The 15,748-nt window shown below is 52.2% G+C and overlaps 5 protein-coding genes and 2 non-coding genes across 7 annotated transcripts; 4 read left to right on the top strand and 3 right to left on the bottom strand.

Annotated features, from left to right (window-relative positions):
* Positions 1–112: 112 nt before the first annotated feature.
* Positions 113–2,808, bottom strand: trp-5 (tryptophan-5). Its single transcript, XM_955809.2, has 5 exons — positions 2,489–2,808; positions 1,587–2,411; positions 1,495–1,522; positions 596–1,391; positions 113–535 (listed from the first exon to the last, which is right to left on the bottom strand). Exons 1-4 carry the CDS (start codon positions 2,585–2,587, stop codon positions 868–870), a joined length of 1,476 nt encoding a protein of 491 aa, XP_960902.1. The 5' UTR covers positions 2,588–2,808; the 3' UTR covers positions 113–535; positions 596–867.
* Positions 430–529, bottom strand: NCU15623. Its single transcript, XR_897910.1, has one exon. It is a non-coding gene; the product is annotated as a 5S ribosomal RNA (ribosomal RNA).
* Positions 2,809–2,958: 150 nt separating the features above from the next.
* On the top strand, positions 2,959–4,643 carry NCU06721 (peptide chain release factor 1). The gene is made up of 2 exons (XM_955808.3): positions 2,959–3,182; positions 3,295–4,643. Exons 1-2 carry the CDS (start codon positions 3,089–3,091, stop codon positions 4,509–4,511), a joined length of 1,311 nt encoding a protein of 436 aa, XP_960901.3. The 5' UTR covers positions 2,959–3,088; the 3' UTR covers positions 4,512–4,643.
* A 1,763-nt stretch (positions 4,644–6,406) lies between these two features.
* NCU06720 (carboxypeptidase cpdS) lies at positions 6,407–10,574 on the top strand. The gene is made up of 3 exons (XM_955807.3): positions 6,407–6,846; positions 6,906–7,081; positions 7,146–10,574. Exons 1-3 carry the CDS (start codon positions 6,639–6,641, stop codon positions 8,493–8,495), a joined length of 1,734 nt encoding a protein of 577 aa, XP_960900.3. The 5' UTR covers positions 6,407–6,638; the 3' UTR covers positions 8,496–10,574.
* NCU06719 (MSF1 domain-containing protein) lies at positions 8,628–11,012 on the bottom strand. Its single transcript, XM_955806.2, has 2 exons — positions 10,927–11,012; positions 8,628–10,854 (listed from the first exon to the last, which is right to left on the bottom strand). Exon 2 carries the CDS (start codon positions 10,054–10,056, stop codon positions 9,349–9,351), a length of 708 nt encoding a protein of 235 aa, XP_960899.1. The 5' UTR covers positions 10,057–10,854; positions 10,927–11,012; the 3' UTR covers positions 8,628–9,348.
* A 606-nt stretch (positions 11,013–11,618) lies between these two features.
* NCU06718 (zinc knuckle domain-containing protein) lies at positions 11,619–15,702 on the top strand. Its single transcript, XM_955805.2, has 3 exons — positions 11,619–12,835; positions 12,897–13,185; positions 13,250–15,702. Exons 1-3 carry the CDS (start codon positions 12,661–12,663, stop codon positions 14,805–14,807), a joined length of 2,022 nt encoding a protein of 673 aa, XP_960898.1. The 5' UTR covers positions 11,619–12,660; the 3' UTR covers positions 14,808–15,702.
* On the top strand, positions 11,784–12,577 carry NCU14080. Its single transcript, XR_897909.1, has one exon. It is a non-coding gene; the product is annotated as a ncrg167 (non-coding RNA).
* Positions 15,703–15,748: the final 46 nt, after the last annotated feature.

The raw sequence follows: 15,748 nt of genomic DNA, 5'->3' as shown, positions 1-15,748 counted from the left end.
TGTCTATTCAATATGGCTCTACCACTGTAAAGCACGCAAGTGGGGATCACACAATGCATAGCTTTCTTACGACGCCGACGATCCTTTTGACGACATGGTAAATCAAGGCAAGTAATAATCTTGTTACATTATCGAATGGACAAGTGGTCTCGATTTTGTCTGATGCTGTTACCTCCCCCCCGGCGATCTAAAATGTTATGACCATCTTGGACACGCGTTTGTCCGGCACTTATGCCTTCTACGTTCTGCCTTGGGCGTGGAAGGAGTGGTGTGGAAAGCCTCACGGTATTTGGAGTGGTCTTTTGCATTTCAACCCCTCCTGAGTGGAATGCAAACAGCTTAACAACTCGCTTCGCTTCTTCTTGAGTACTTCGGTCCTTTTTGCCTATAGCATGACATCGCCCAAAAAAAACACACAAGGAAAAAAAAAACATACAACACCTGGGATTCGCTGGTCGTCACCGACCCAACTACTAGTCAGGCGATTGGTAGCTTATCTATGGGAGAGCGGACGGGATCCCGAGTTTTCTACCATCTGTGGTCGTATGTATCAGCTTTGGTCGTTTGATCAGGTTATACCCTCAGCGTTGCTTACCCGTTTGGTGTTGGTCTGTTCCATCGTCTTCTACTACTTTTTTTCGACAGTATACTGTATATTCCCTCCCATCTCTGTTGATATCATGATCGTGAATGACGTGACATAAACGGTTATCGGTATAAGTGACTTGTTCGCGCATCTTTTCCGATGCCATCACCTTCCAGAATACTTCGGGCTAGTAAGGAAAACGGGAGGTAACGGTTGAACGAATTTCAATTCAGGAATTTTCCCTTTTGCTGTCCCCTTTCTTTCTTTCTTCTTTCTTTCCTTTAGGGCTGGGCAACCGCCTTGTCTTTTTCCTCCTTCTCCTTAGCCTTCTGAGCCTTCTTGGCCTCTATTTGCTTCTGCTTCTCGAGCTTCTTGAGCTGGTTCTTGGTCAACTTTCCATCTCCGCCCTCAGCGGCCGCCTCCCCATCAGCTTTTTGCACCTGAGGCACCACAATAGGGGCGCGCGGGTTTCCGTTCCACTTAAGAGGGCGTGTCGTCATGAATAGCTTGACAGCCTCGTCGTCGACCTTGGCTCTCCTTTCCTGGAAAGCGGCGACATATGTTTGAAGCTCCTTGATGCAGATTGCTTTGAGATCACCAGTCAGCATGTCACCAGACTCGTAGGCGACGCGAATCCTCTCCAGCTCCTCGTCATCTTCGAGGAAGAAGCGCAAGTACTGGTAGGCAACGTCGACGTTAGTGTCACCTCCTTTCTCGCGGTGCTCCTCAACGGTGACCTTGCCACCCGAGAAGGCATATTTGTTGATCTTGTTCTTGATTTGATTGGGGGTATCTCTCATGAAAACTGTTTTGAAGGGTCAGCAACAGGTTCGGATAGAACACCGCAACAAGCCATGTGGTAGGTCCAGTCATGGTCTGCGCCTGCAGCAGTAGGGACAATGACTTACTAGCAGACTCGTCGATAGAAGCGGACATCTATACACATGTCAATTGATGCCAAGATCAATTTTAGACAAAGGGATCAACTCCCAGTACGTACCTTTGTGCCGGGGCCCTGCAGAGCATCAAGAAAACGGGAGTGGATGAGGGCCGGCTTCGCGTACGAGATGTTGGAGTTCTTGTACTTCAAACGAGCGGAGACGTCTCTAGTCATTCTAAAGTAGGGATCCTGATCAATGGCGCAGGGAATGAGACAGGGAATAGCGACGGTCTTGGATTCATCTTCGCCGAAGATGTGGGGGAAGGACGACGCCCAACTGCTGGCACCCTGGATACTGCCGAAGTGAATGCGACCAATGTTGGTGCTGTCGTTGAAGCCGAAGATGGCGCGGGCCTGGTTAAGAGTGATGTGCTTGGACAGGCGCACAACGTTCTTGTAGAAGGCGCCGCCCATATACTGGAAATCGCTGAAGATGAAAGTCTTGTTGGGATCGAAGCCGACGGCGATGATGTCCTTGGCGTTGTTGCTGCAGTAGCCCTCAACCTCCTCAATCGTTCTCTTGTCGGAAAAGAGATACTTTTCGTCGTCGGTCATCATGATGACCAGAGGAACATCGAAGGTATCCTGAAGCCATTTTGTGAACTCGAAGGGAATGGTGTGGCCAACATGGACACTGTCGGAGGAAGGGCCGCGGCCGGTATAGAGGTAAAAGGGCTCGCCCTTCTCATAGCGGTCGAGAATAAGCTCAAGATCGCGGTGGGAGAAGACAATGCCTCTCCTGAGGAAGCGATGGGGCTTCTTGCCGGTGACCCTCTCGAGGCGATCGAGCAGGGCCTGGTCGATCTTCTTGGTGCCGAACTCCTCGATCAACTTGTTGTAATCGATGGCTTTAACAACGCCATCCTCGCCCACTTCGCCTTGGACCTGTTCGCGACGGAAGAGAGGCAGTCAGACCAATGCGCCGTACATATGCAAAGTACACAGATCTAACCAGAACTGACATTGTATGGGTCCACTGTCTGCTTGGAGGCAGCGTGCTTCTCGATCGCATCGGGGATGGGCGACTCCTTGAGCGCCTCGGCGTTAACGTTGGTCGCCATGTTGAAAGATGTCTGCTGAGTGCTGGTGGCAATCCGGGAGGGTTGTCGAAAAGTCCTTTAAACAGGAGCCTCTTTTGGCTGACAGTGACTCAAGTGCGATACGGCTCGAACGGGTGGCTCGTCCAGGGGAACGAATTGCGACGACACCTCAGACGGCGGAACAGGCACACACGCTGCGGCGGGGGGAGGGGCTGCAATGGAAAGCCATTCATCGCTTTCTGCCGGGATGTGGGGGTCCAGACTGACATCAGATTGTTTCCGGCAGGCGGCTACTTACGGCAAAATACAACAAATTTCCGGCAGGCAATGCATAATGTATGGGGGAAAGACCCGCGCTGCGTAACGATCAATTGACCTAACGAAGGAATTTGGGAACCCCTCCGTCCGCAAAGTGGGAGGAGCAGTTCCCAGTGAGATTGACATCGATCCGATCTTGACATTAACACGGCCAGCTTTGGAAGCTATCTGAATGTCGCAAAGGTTTTCCGCCTGTCTGCAACCATGTTGGCGGCACCGTGGTTATGTCGGAGTTGCGCCCATTCGTTAAGGCGCTCGGGTGTCTTCGTCTCTCTTCAGCTTCGCAAAGCTAGCACAGGTGTGTACGCAGCATCCCAAGTGGAAGCATTTTTTTTCCCCCCAAGATTCTGATCGCAAGCCGTGGAATCCGATCTGCCGAGGGACACCTTCTGACGCGTTTCTTGTTGAAGCCAGCCAACCACTCGCAGGACTCCCACCTGTCCTCCTCGACCGAGCGCGAAAACTAGCCGCTGAGCACAAGCAATTGACGAAGCAACTCGAGAGCGAGTACGAGCCCACAGCCGCGAAGCGCGCCGGTGAAATCTCAAAGGTTGTCGCTGCCCTACAAGAGCTGGACAAGGCCAAGGCAGCACTGGATGAGCTCAATGGACTTCTGGAGTCAGACGACGCCGAGCTACGCCAGCTTGCTAACGACGATCTCGATGCAACCAAAAAGCACCTGGAAACTCTGGGGCTCAATCTCTCAGCGACCCTGACACCGAAGCACCCGTTTGCAGACATGCCGTGTTTGATAGAACTCCATCCTGGGCCAGGAGGCACTGAAGGGCGCCACTTCGCCGACACCCTTTTCCGCATGTACCAGAGATATTGCGAGAACAAGGGATATTCTGCGCGGGTGATCTCGTACCAGGAAGCCGAAGACCGTACGCCAGGCTTAGACGGTGAGGTTCCCATCTCGGAAGCTATCCTCGAAGTAACGGATCCCGGCGCCTTCGCAGCATTCCGCGGAGAGGCGGGTATGCATCGCGTGCAGCGTATTCCTGCGACCGAGAAGCAGGGACGCACTCACACAAGTGCAGTGGCAGTTTGGGTCTTGCCATCCTTCCCCGAAAACAGCACCGATGCCGAGAATGACTTCAACAACCCGGAAAGTGACTTCTACGTTGATCCGACAGAAGTCAAATCAGAGAAGATGCGCGCGAGCGGTGCCGGCGGTCAGCACGTCAACAAGACAGAATCTGCTATTCGGCTGACCCATATCCCGACCGGTATCCAGGTCAGCATGCAAGATTCGCGATCGCAACAGCAGAACAGAGAAAGGGCTTGGCGCTTGCTGCGTTCGAGAATTGCGTCGCTAAGGCGAGAACAAAGAGAGGCGCAGGCAAAGGATCTGAGAGATAGTGTGCTGTCTCAGTCACAGATGTCGCGCGGTGATAAGATCAGGACGTATAACTACCAGCAGGACCGGTGTACAGATCATCGGAGTGGGCTGGACGTCCACAATCTCCCCAATGTCTTACAAGGCGGGGAGGTGTTGGATAAAGTCATCAACAGCGTGCAATCATGGCTAACAGCCATGGATATCCGAAACCTCATCGCTCAGGAAGAGGCGCAGGCTAGAGGAGCGGTGGGAGGATCTGATAAAAAGAAAAAAGGCGGAAAGTAAGGCCGAGTTCGGGGCGCATCTGAAGACGTCATACTCACCGCGCGCTACAAATACCAGCCACACACACACACACATGTCACATACACACACACAGGAGCCTGTGAATATGTGTATGGCGGGTTTCTTTCTTTTTTTTTTTTTTTTTTTTTTTTTTTTTTTTTTTTTCTTCGTGTAAAATACCCCTTCGCAACCAAACCACGGCTGGTCAGAATACCGACTCTATTCGATCGGCTTGGATCCCTTTGCGCAGTACCGCCTGGTCAAGCTTGATTTGCGCGGCGCCAAGCCTCGTTGGAACACTTGCTAGCCCGGGAACATAACCATCTTCATCAAGGGTCCAGGAACCTCGACACGGCACCGCGAGTTTTGTACGATCGGCACCGTTGACAAACTTGAGCGAGCGATGGACAGGGGCCGGAGCGGACGTTTTCCGTTGACCAATCATTGCCCCAGACTTGTAAGTGACCTGCCATATTGGGATGGTGGCGGCCGTTGTGGACCGCCGCCGTGCAGTGTGCAGCATGCCCGGCGCTTCGTGAGCGTGGGGAACATTTCCATGGACGGACAAAGATTCATTGTATCGCAAGTCGCAAGTGAAACGCTGAAGTTGCATTCTGCCATTGAGATGTCCCGAGAGACGGAGGACAACTAGATATTCATCCCCTTGTCGCCAACTGCCGACGGAAACATAGCGAACCGATCGATAGACGGCCCGGGATTCGAAGCCGTAGTTTTCGATCTTTTGACTTCTTTTCTGTCCTAATGAAATTCTGCGCGAAATCTAGACGACTTCGCCATCGTATGGGACCGTCCGGGACCGTCCGCATCTGCCCGGGAGAAAGTGAGTCTTTCTTTGCTCCAATGTTCCGTGTCCCTTGCTTGCGCCGCGGGATGGAGCTATGGTATTCCAAAGAATAATGGGGATGAGGTAACGTACTTCATGTACTTGCCAGGGATTGATGCGTACTCGATGACTCCAACAAAATGTGTGTGCTTCGTATTGGCTGATATTTCGGCAGCCCGGCTTTTTCATCGGGAGGTTGACGCAGTTCATGTCATCCTAGGCTGCCATTATCACCAACATTGCATTTCTTCAACGTAGGCTTTCCATATCTTCTCTCTCCCTCCCTCGACTCGTTGATTCCAAACTAGGTATGATGACGAAAATGCCCACCACCACACGGCGCACGTAACCCACCCCTCCCAAGATGCTGCACCAACGACACAATTAAACTTGCTGTGCAAGTCCGAGAGCAGATGGTGCTACTTGCTGGTCTGGTCCTGTCAACTTTTCTGTCTGACATGCGTGCCACTTTCTGCATGCCCATCCTACCTCAGTTGTTACTCGCGACCAACAGCCTGGTTTTTCATTGCTTACATCCCAACATTTACGGAAATGGTGGTATCTCAACTTCCAGGACGGGTAGGTGGTGCTTCGCTACAGAGGAAAGGACGGGAACAGGATACACGGTGGGATTACAAGCAAACGTTTGTGCGTGACAGACCGGGACCAACCACCCTTCCAAGCCCCATCCTCCTGTGACTTGTCCTTCCCAACAGCGTTGATGCTTGAGGGATACCATGGACAGAGCGGGAAAGTGTAAAAAAAAAAAAAACCATTGGACCTTTTGCTCCTGATTCTTTTCTGTCATAGCAGCATCATCAAAGAGTAGAGGGACCAAAAAAAGTGTCATCGGTCAAGTCTCTAAATATCCGAACCGTGAAAGCTCACAGTAGCACCAGCAAGAATGGAGGCGGTCTCGGAAGAAGGCTATTATTTGCCATGTCAGCGCGGAAGCTAGGCAGGGCGGAGTGGAACTCCAGCCTCAGATCACTTCCCTTTTCTGTTTAAGCTAGTTGAAATTCTGATCTACACACACCATCCTCGTCAATTCCCAAGACTATCGTTGCTTCCGTTGGGAACTTCAGGAACGAAGTAACTCAAAAGGAAGGAAGCTCTGTTCTGGCCGGTCTAGTACTTAAGTTCATGGTGAAACCCCCCCCTCCCTACCTCACTTGTAAAACCTCTGGATTTTTTTTTCTTATCACCACCATCCTTCACTTCTCTTCTTTATACTGCACGCGCCTTCTTTCCAGTTGTCGCTCGAAAGAAGCTGTCAGCACAAGATGCGTCTGACCGCACTAGTCTCGTCGCTACTCTTAGCGACAACTGCCACCGCTGGCGGTCCTAGCTTCGGCCAGGCTGAGAAGAAGTACCTAGAACATGTTGCCAACAGACTCAAGAATCACGCTGCGAAGGTCGAGGCTGCCCCGGCCGTCGAGCGTGATGTTGCTAAGGTTCAGGAGCCCAAGTTCCTGAATGCCAACACCACAAGTGAGTTTTGATCCAATTTGAACGCAGCTCGGCTCATCAACTGACATACATAAACGCAGGGTTTGCCGTCGACGGGAAGAACATTCCTGATGTTGACTTTGATGTGGGAGAGTCCTATGCTGGCACTTTGCCCATCAGCCAGGACCCCGAGGAGAAGAGCGAGCTTTTCTGGTGGTTCTTCCCATCTACGAACCCCGCTGCGAAGAAGGAAATTCTGATATGGCTCAACGGTGGTGTAAGTTCAACCTTATCAAACCCCTAATATGAATATATCAGCCTGACAAACTATACTTTCTTAGCCCGGCTGCTCCTCACTGGAAGGTTTCCTCCAAGAGAACGGACCGTTCCTCTGGCAGTATGGCACTTACAAGCCCGTCAAGAACCCCTGGAGCTGGCACACCCTGACCAACGTCATCTGGGTCGAGCAGCCCGTCGGCACCGGCTTCTCTACCGGCAACGTCACCGCCACTAGCGAAGAGGATGTTGCCGCTCAATTCATGGGTTTCTGGAAGAACTTCATCGACACCTTTGCCATGCAGGGCTACAAGGTGTACATCACCGGCGAATCCTATGCCGGCCTCTACTGCCCCTACATCGCCTCCGCCTTCCTTGACGCCAATGACAAGACCTACTACGACATGTCCGGCCTGATGATCTACGATCCTGTAATCTCGTGGGACGAAGTCGCCGAGCAGGTCCCTGTCGTTCAGTTCACTGAGTACTGGTCGGGACTCTTCCCCTTCAATGACACCTTCCGGGAGCACATCAAGTCGGTCGACGCCAAATGCGGCTATTCCGACTTCGTCTCGCAGTACCTGGTGTATCCGCCCAAGGGCCTACAGCCCTCTAAGCTGCCCGGTACCGATAAGACCGGCACCACGCGCGACGAATGCTGGGGACTGTTCTACGAGATCTTCGACGCCATTTTGCTGTTGAACCCGTGCTTCAACATCTACCAGGTGGCCACCACCTGTCCCCTGCTGTGGGACGTGCTTGGGTTTCCGGGATCGATGGGGTACCTACCCGAGGGTGCCAAGGTGTATTTTGACCGAGACGACGTCAAGAAGGCAGTCCACGCCCCTGAGAACGTCAAGTGGTCCAGTTGCTCGGAGCAGAACGTGTTTGTGGGCGGACGCGACCGGTCGGAGCCGTCGAGCTTCCATGCCTTGCCGCACGTCATCGATGCGACCAAGAACGTGATCATCGGCCACGGCGCGCTGGATATGGTCCTGATCGCCAACGGCACCCTCCTGGGCATCCAAAACATGACTTGGGGCGGCAAGCTCGGGTTCCAGAACAAGCCCGACCAACCGTTTTATGTGCCGTACAACACCATGTCGGACCTGTCGACGCTGGCGGCCGGCGGCGTGTTTGGATCCATGGGCAGCGAGCGAGGCTTGACCTGGGTCCAGATCGACATGTCGGGCCACATGGTGCCGCAGTATGCGCCGTCGGCGGCGTACAGGCAGCTAGAGTTCTTGCTGGGCAGAGTTAACTGCTTGAACTGCACGGTCCCATTCACGACAGACCCGGATGCGCCGCAGAGCCAGCAGCCTTTGGGCGAGGGGACGGCGCCTCAGAGCTGGAGTCAGTCCCCGGGTAAGACGGGGAAACAGCATGGAGGTGGAAGGGGCAGGTTTGTCAGGTGAAGGGGGCGTAATGGTGATGAAGGTTATGATGGATGAAGTGTTTCGATACCAGTCGGTAAATGAGGAGGGGCTCAAAACGATCAAAAATTTTCTACATGTTGCGCTGGAAACCGGTCAGCACGTTGTAGAAACGGAACTTTGCCAGAAAACAAGATTGACAAGAAATGCTGAACAGTAATGCATCACGCTCGTGTTGTAACGTCTTCAACGTCTTCATCATGTCTCCTATTCGATTTCCTTTCGCACGATCAGTTCTGAGCCTTCCGTTAAGACCTATACGATATACATACACAATACACATCAGTGAGACATTCATTGCTAAAACCGTTTCTTTTTCATAACCAATACCAACACAAAGAGAGTGGAATAAAATAACACATAGGGTACACGCAGTCCCCTCATTCAGTTGGCTGACGCCGTAGTTGCCGGCCCCCTCCTTCACAAACTTCAAGAATGGGTACGCGGGTATATGCTCGCGTGTGAGCGTGTCGTGAGGATGACTTCCCTCATCGTATGCGACCCAGTGACAACACAGAACCTTACACCAACGCCATGCTAAAATCAACGACAATGTTGTAGTGTACAGCACGACACCAAGAAAGACAGCTCACAGAGATTGTGGCCTAACTCGTCTTGCGGTGCCGTGGAAAAGATGCGTCTTTCGTCCGCGTACTTCCACCGAGACTTTTTTGCCCAGATTGAGCAGAGGACAGGGTCGGATACGTCTTGATGATGCCCAATGGTGGACAAAGACGGTGGCAAGGGCAAGTAAACAAATCATAAGCTTGGGGAAAGGCCCCAGAGCACGACCGAAGGCCTAGATGGTCATTATAGCCCTAGCTCGGTAATTCGTTCAAGCCTTCTCCATGTTGCGTTCCCGTGCCATCTTTCTGAGCTCCAGGACGCCCATGATGCCCGACTGGCGAAGTCGCTCGAGAATCAGCTTCATTCCCTCTCGGCTCTTGCCAAGTTGGTCTTGGGTCTTCTTCGACGCCAGGCTCTCGATGCTTCGTTGAATACCATGGGCGCCAAGCCGGGAAAAGAAGCCGCCCTTCTCTTGTTCAACTTCATGCGCGTGCAAGTGTCCCAACTTGTCGCGAATGCGCTCCCCAAAGCGAGATCGAAAGACCACCGTCGTGGCAACGTCGGTCGTATTTCCAATCTCATTAGTGCTCGTTGGGATCGTATAGATCTGCTTCTCCACCACCGACAGAACGCCGGCAAAGTTCAGGTTCCGGCTCTCGGTCGACATCCAGCCCTCCTTCATATCCACAACGCTGGTCTCCATGATATAGGACGCCTTCTCGGTCGTGGCACCACCCGTAATGCTAGTGGGGAGCATCTTCATGATAGCAGGCGGCATACGCGACTTTTTGAGGTGGATGCGAGTCGTGTGCAGACGGCCGGTGGCCGGGTCGACATGTGATGAAAGGGTGTCGGTGCTCATGACATGCTGAGAAAAGGGATTGAGCTGCGGGGAGCAGTACCGGAGGAAGAAGGCGAGCGTGACGGTCGGGAAAGGATGGCTATAAGTATGGTTGGTAGTGTGCGTGAGAACCATTTTGACCGAGGAAGAGGGTGAGGATCGTTGCTAGTGCCGTATGGAAGATTTCGGTACGTATCGACTTGTCCAGCAATGGGACTATGAAGCACTCGAGTTTCGGATGACTGGTTCCTAGGGCTGGATGTGTATAGAAAGCACGGTTCGAAGCTAGGTAGGCTCGGGCGGATGGCCGACTCCAGATAGAATTGGTAAATAGCGGTGGCTTGCCTAAACGTGGGGAGTCTGGAATGAAGTCACTGGAGGTGGCGATGTTGTAATCGTGGACGTTGTCGGGACGAATCGTGTATGTAATTTATCTGTGAGAAGCGCAGCTCACGATCGCTGGTAAAGAGGTTTTGACATTGGAACGGAGCACGGCCACAGAAAGCTGTCAAATCCTCTTTTCCCAATTGCCGTGGTGCGATGATGGTAGTCTGAAGTTTTAGTACAGAGGTGCTTGTAGGCTGTGGTAGGTAAGGTAGGAAAGTTGGGGAAGGAAGAGCAAAGATGGTTGACGCGGGGCCGGCAGGATTTGTAAACTTGGGAAAAAAGGTACCTCTACTTTAGTACCAAGCCAGAGCCGAGAGCGACGGAAAAGCGATGATGAAAGTGACCCGACGACGAACCGACGGGATGGGCCGATGGAGGAGCCACACTCCCGCGGCTAGGTAGTGTATGTAGTTCTACGTAGTGTACCTACAGGGCAGGTAGGTATGTAGGTACGACTGGACCCGATAAATACCGGTACGCTATGCTAGAGGTAACGGGCACCGCTCCATTTTCCACTTTGCGGGAAAGGACTTTACTGTAGCGGCTCTGTAAGTGTAAGAACAGGGGAAGTGGAAATGGAAATGGAAGCAAGGTGCCCGCTGGGTTCTGTACACCTACCTCTAGTCGGGTGTTTGTACCTAGATGCAGAGTGGAGAATCGTGAAAAGTGTTCTGTCGTGCAGCAGTGCTACAACAATATCAGAGTCGGGTGGCCAAAGCTGGACGTATAAACAAAGAAAGAGAAAAGAGCCACAGATAAAATGAGGGGACTGCGCAACTCTGACGATCGTGGGCTCATTTGCTTCGAATGATCCAACGATATCGTCGAGCGTCTGGCCATTATCCTCGCGGGTGTGTAACACGGAACCAAGCTCCCACTGCTCACTTGTCAACGCAAGAAACATTGTCATCATCATCATCATGCAATCCTCCCCACCTAGCGCAAGCAGCTCCTGCAGCAATGCAATGCGCACCCTGCGATAACCCGGCCTGAACGTCCGCAATCGTGATATTGAAGGGGAAATGAACAAAGAACAAACTGGAAAACCAGAGGTAATTTCAAAGCCTGCGTGTGTGGTCATACCGACATGCTTTCACCGATTTAGTATGGGTATCATCAAATTTATGTTGGTACCTTTGCTTCCTTGGGCTTCTGCTGGTGGATGGTGTTTTCCACTGCCAGTCACTGCCAAGCAGTCTTCGGCTGGCCGCCAGTGCCGGGGTGATTGGCTTAGTCATTTACATAGTGTATGTAGAATACATCAGTGTAGGGCACGGGCGCAACTTGAAAAGTGGGGAGGCACCCGTGTCCCGTCTCGCTTCCTTCAAACGTCCGATGAGTGAGCTTCCTTCACTGCACCACACTTGCCTGCAATGCACAGGCTGCTTAGTCATTGTATCCGTCCATTCAATAGGCGCCAGCGTATGACATTCCGTGGGCCACTTCCATTTCAGCTGCCCCGAACCCTCCCGTTCATTTCTTCCTCCAGCAAAACTTTCAGTCCGCGACACCACGGCGAATCAATCAGTTGGCCATCACAACTGCATCAGCCGGCTTTCTATTCATCGATTCTGCTCTTTTCCCAGCGTCGCCGCGTCGCTCACCATTTGCGACAGGCTTGCTGCGATCCTTTACCATTCCATCAGCGCACCGAACGACAACCGCCGATCTGAGCCGAACGTGACCTGCGACGACGCTTCACGATACCACAGCGAAAACCGACACATTATCAATCCATCTAACGCGTGACGGCGTCCCATCATTCTGCCATCATTCGAATATCACCAGTCCGCCCTCATTTTGCTTTTGCTTCGCATACTGACAAGTTTCGAAACTCGATATTTTCTGGCTGTTGGCTCGCTGGGCTGGCCTGGAAGGTGATCTGAGTCTCTGGCTGTGGCGCAATTGATTTGATATCTGGGACGGGATACAAGTGCGAGTCTTCCAACAGTACCATCCATCCCCTTTGAACGGGTTGTTGCAGTCTCGCTGGGTCTTTGTACTTTCCTTCTCTTCATCTGTCACTTTGTGTCTCTTCCTACGAGTACATTCAGAATTGACTCAGTCTAACTTCTGCAAATCCAAGAGCAAGAAAAACAGGGGAACAAGGAAACGAGCCTAATATTTTTGTTGAAAGGGGAGAAATTCGCTACCAGCTGAGACATTGCAGAAATCATTCTACAAGCCCCAGCCCCCAACTCGTATCATACGTCAACATCGTTTAGGAGAGTCTTCTAATAGTACAGTGTTTGCCTTGGGCGCGGCGTCACTTCTGGATCCTGCTTGGCATCCCAGTTGCGCAACCTATGACCATTGCCTCTACAGTCAACATCGCATCAAGCTGAACCCATCATGGAGTCCTCAGTCTTCTTCAAGTTCAAGTCTAACAAAGAGCCCACCCGTGTGGAGTTCGACGGAACTGGCATATCCGTCTTCGAACTGAAACGTGAAATCATCCTGAAAAGTGCGCTCGGCGATGGCACTGATTTCGACCTCATTATCGCTGCCGACGAGGGCATGAAGGAAGGTGAGTACCATCCAAGTGGGTTTTGAAAGTTGCTATGCCCAGAACGCTGACACGGGTCCAGTTTACGATGATGATACAACCATTATTCCACGATCAACCACGGTCATTGCTCGCCGCATGCCCGCCAAGGTACAGGGTAGGGGAGGAGCTGCTCGCTATGTCTCGGGCAAAATGCCCGTACACGCTAAGAACTCATCGCGCAAAGAACAGCCCATCGTCAAGGCCTTGGCTAAGCCAGTCGCCAATCCAGTCGTGCAGCTTAACAGTGCCATGACTGAGGAAGAGAAGATGGCAGCTGTCTTCCAAGCTCAGACCGAGAATTTCACCGCGAGGGAGGAGGAAATGGCTACGTACGTACACTCCCCATCGCTTTAGATAACCGCCAAATGTGTTGATACTAACCTGGATGTTTAGGCAGCAATATGTTGCTAAGTCTGGCCCCAAGAAACCGGCCAACGTCCCTGACCATGACCCTCCGCAGGGATACATTTGCTACAGGTGTGGCGAGAAGGGTCACTGGATCCAACTGTGCCCAACTAACGACAACCCCGACTATGACAACCGGCCCCGCGTGAAGCGGACTACCGGCATTCCCAAATCCTTCCTCAAGACAGTAGACAAAGCAACGGCCCTAGGCCAGACTGGGGACGGTGACGAAACCAAGACCCCGTCTGGCATCATGGTCAATGCCGACGGAGAGTTCGTCATTGCCGAGCCTGACAAGGCTTCATGGGAACAGTTTCAGGCTAAGGCCAAGTCGAATTCTGCAGCCCAAAAGGCTACTCCTGAGGGAGATAAGGAGATTCAGGAGCGTGGGCTGGAGTGCCCCATCGACCACAAGTTGTTCATAGACCCAATGAAGACACCGTGTTGTGAGAAGACGTATTGCAATGATTGCATTACCAACGCCCTCATTGAGAGCGACTTCATTTGCCCTGGTTGCAAGTCCGATGGCATACTTATCGATGACTTGAAGGCGGATGAGGAGGCAGTTGACAAGATCAAGGCTTTCCTTGCAGAAAAGAATAGTAAGGCGAAAGAAGGGTCTCAAAGTCCTGGCAGTCCCAACAGCCCGACAGCCGCAAAGTCTCCGACATCTACCGACGCCCCTGCCGTCCAAACTACTACTGAGGAAACCAAGCCAAAATGCAAATCCCCGACTCCGACAGATACTGCACCATCTGCATCGCAGCAAGCCTCGCAGCAACAGACATCACAAGCGTCAAGTGCAGCATCGATGCAATCCGGCTCCACCGGCCAGACAACGCCACCAACACAGGCTAACCGGGAAGAGCGAAGTCAGCAAGTTTCGAAGAAGCGCCCTGCGGAACATGCCCTGGAGAACCCCAAGATCCCAAAGGCGCCCAAGGCCATGCAGCAGAAGACCCAACAAACCCAGCAGCAAGCCATGATGGAACAAATGATGGGCGGAATGCCCGGTATGCCTGGCATGAATGGCATGAATGCTATGAACTGCATGCCGCAAATGTTCCCGGCCATGCCCATGATGGGTAACTTTGGAGGTATGGGAATGCCCAACATGAACATGGGTATGATGAACCACATGATGAATCCGATGTTGGCCGGTGGGATGGGACCTGGCTTCCCACCCATGAACGGCGGGATGGGACCAGGTGGTTTCCCCGGTGGCCCCGGCGGAATGCCCAATGGCAACAATCCCGGAATGTGGAACAATGGCGGCATGGGCATGAATGGCCACGGCGGCGTTCCGAACGGTCCTAACATGGGTGGCACCATGCGAGCAGGCGGTGGCAGAATGAACGTCATGAATCAAGCAGCCGGCATGGGCATGCATAATGGTGGCGGCTATCAAGGCCAGCAGCACCAATTCAAGAATTTTTCTCATCAGCCCGCCGACGATGACGATGCCTACTTCAGGAAACCCGTCAACCCGCACCGTCACCAGAACCGCCAAAGGCGGGTCCGGCCGAGTGATTACCGGGAGCTGTAAGGGATGCCATAGGTATGGCTCTAAAGCAGAAACAAGACAAGCAGCAAAGAAAACAAAAACACCCGGCATGATAGTCATCAGCACAGTCCCCGGCTTCGAATTTCACTCACACCACAACACAATACCCTATACGTGGTACATATTACAACCACCCAAACTGCACGCACAACCACATGCATGCCCTTCGAAGAGGGAAACGCGGCAACATCAAGCAGAATTACTCAACGAAAATACCCAGATGAGGAAGCCACGAGACATGGATGGCCGAAGGAACGGCCAGCCAGTATTTATTCGCACTCACTTTTTGATTTCCTGATTTCCTGAGAGCATTAGAGGCGTTTTTTTTGTTCTGTTTTTGTTTTTGCTTTTCTGGACTTGATCTCGAAACTATCACGGAAGGACTGGATGGGTGGGTGGGAGGTTGGCTGGCGGGCAGGATGGTCATGCAAAGGCACCGTGGGGCGTGAAAGGCGTATATATGTGATGGATGGATGGATGGATGGATAGAAGGATATGATGGCATGCAAACGAAACATCTAGGGGAAGGGAAAATGACGGCAAATGATGGACGTTATGAAAAAAGAGAAGGACGGTTGCCTGGGAAAAGGGACTTGAGCGACAGCTGTTGCTCTCTTTCTTGATGATGGTTGGAATGATGGTTGGAGGGATCACGACAGCGGAGGAGAATGTCAGCATGAACCGACTCCCGCGCTTCCCTTATGCTTTCTCTAAATAGGCAATGGACGACATACGGACTTGACCTACCGTAATTCTTCCGCTTGCTCCGTCATTTATAGCTGCCTGGTTTTGCTGCATGTGTTACTCGGTCTAGATTGCTTTCGAGGGCTAGGAATTATAACAGAAGTAGTTTATCTTCCTTATCGATACTTGCCTCTCTGATGTTCTGTGTGTACGGTGTTGCATTTCCAAATATGGTTTGA

This window comes from Neurospora crassa, linkage group V (assembly GCF_000182925.2).
Source record: "Neurospora crassa OR74A linkage group V, whole genome shotgun sequence".
Taxonomy (NCBI): Eukaryota; Fungi; Ascomycota; class Sordariomycetes; order Sordariales; family Sordariaceae; genus Neurospora; species Neurospora crassa.
The sequence above is the reverse complement of the archived record's forward strand: the minus strand, read 5'-3'. Positions and strand labels throughout refer to the sequence as shown.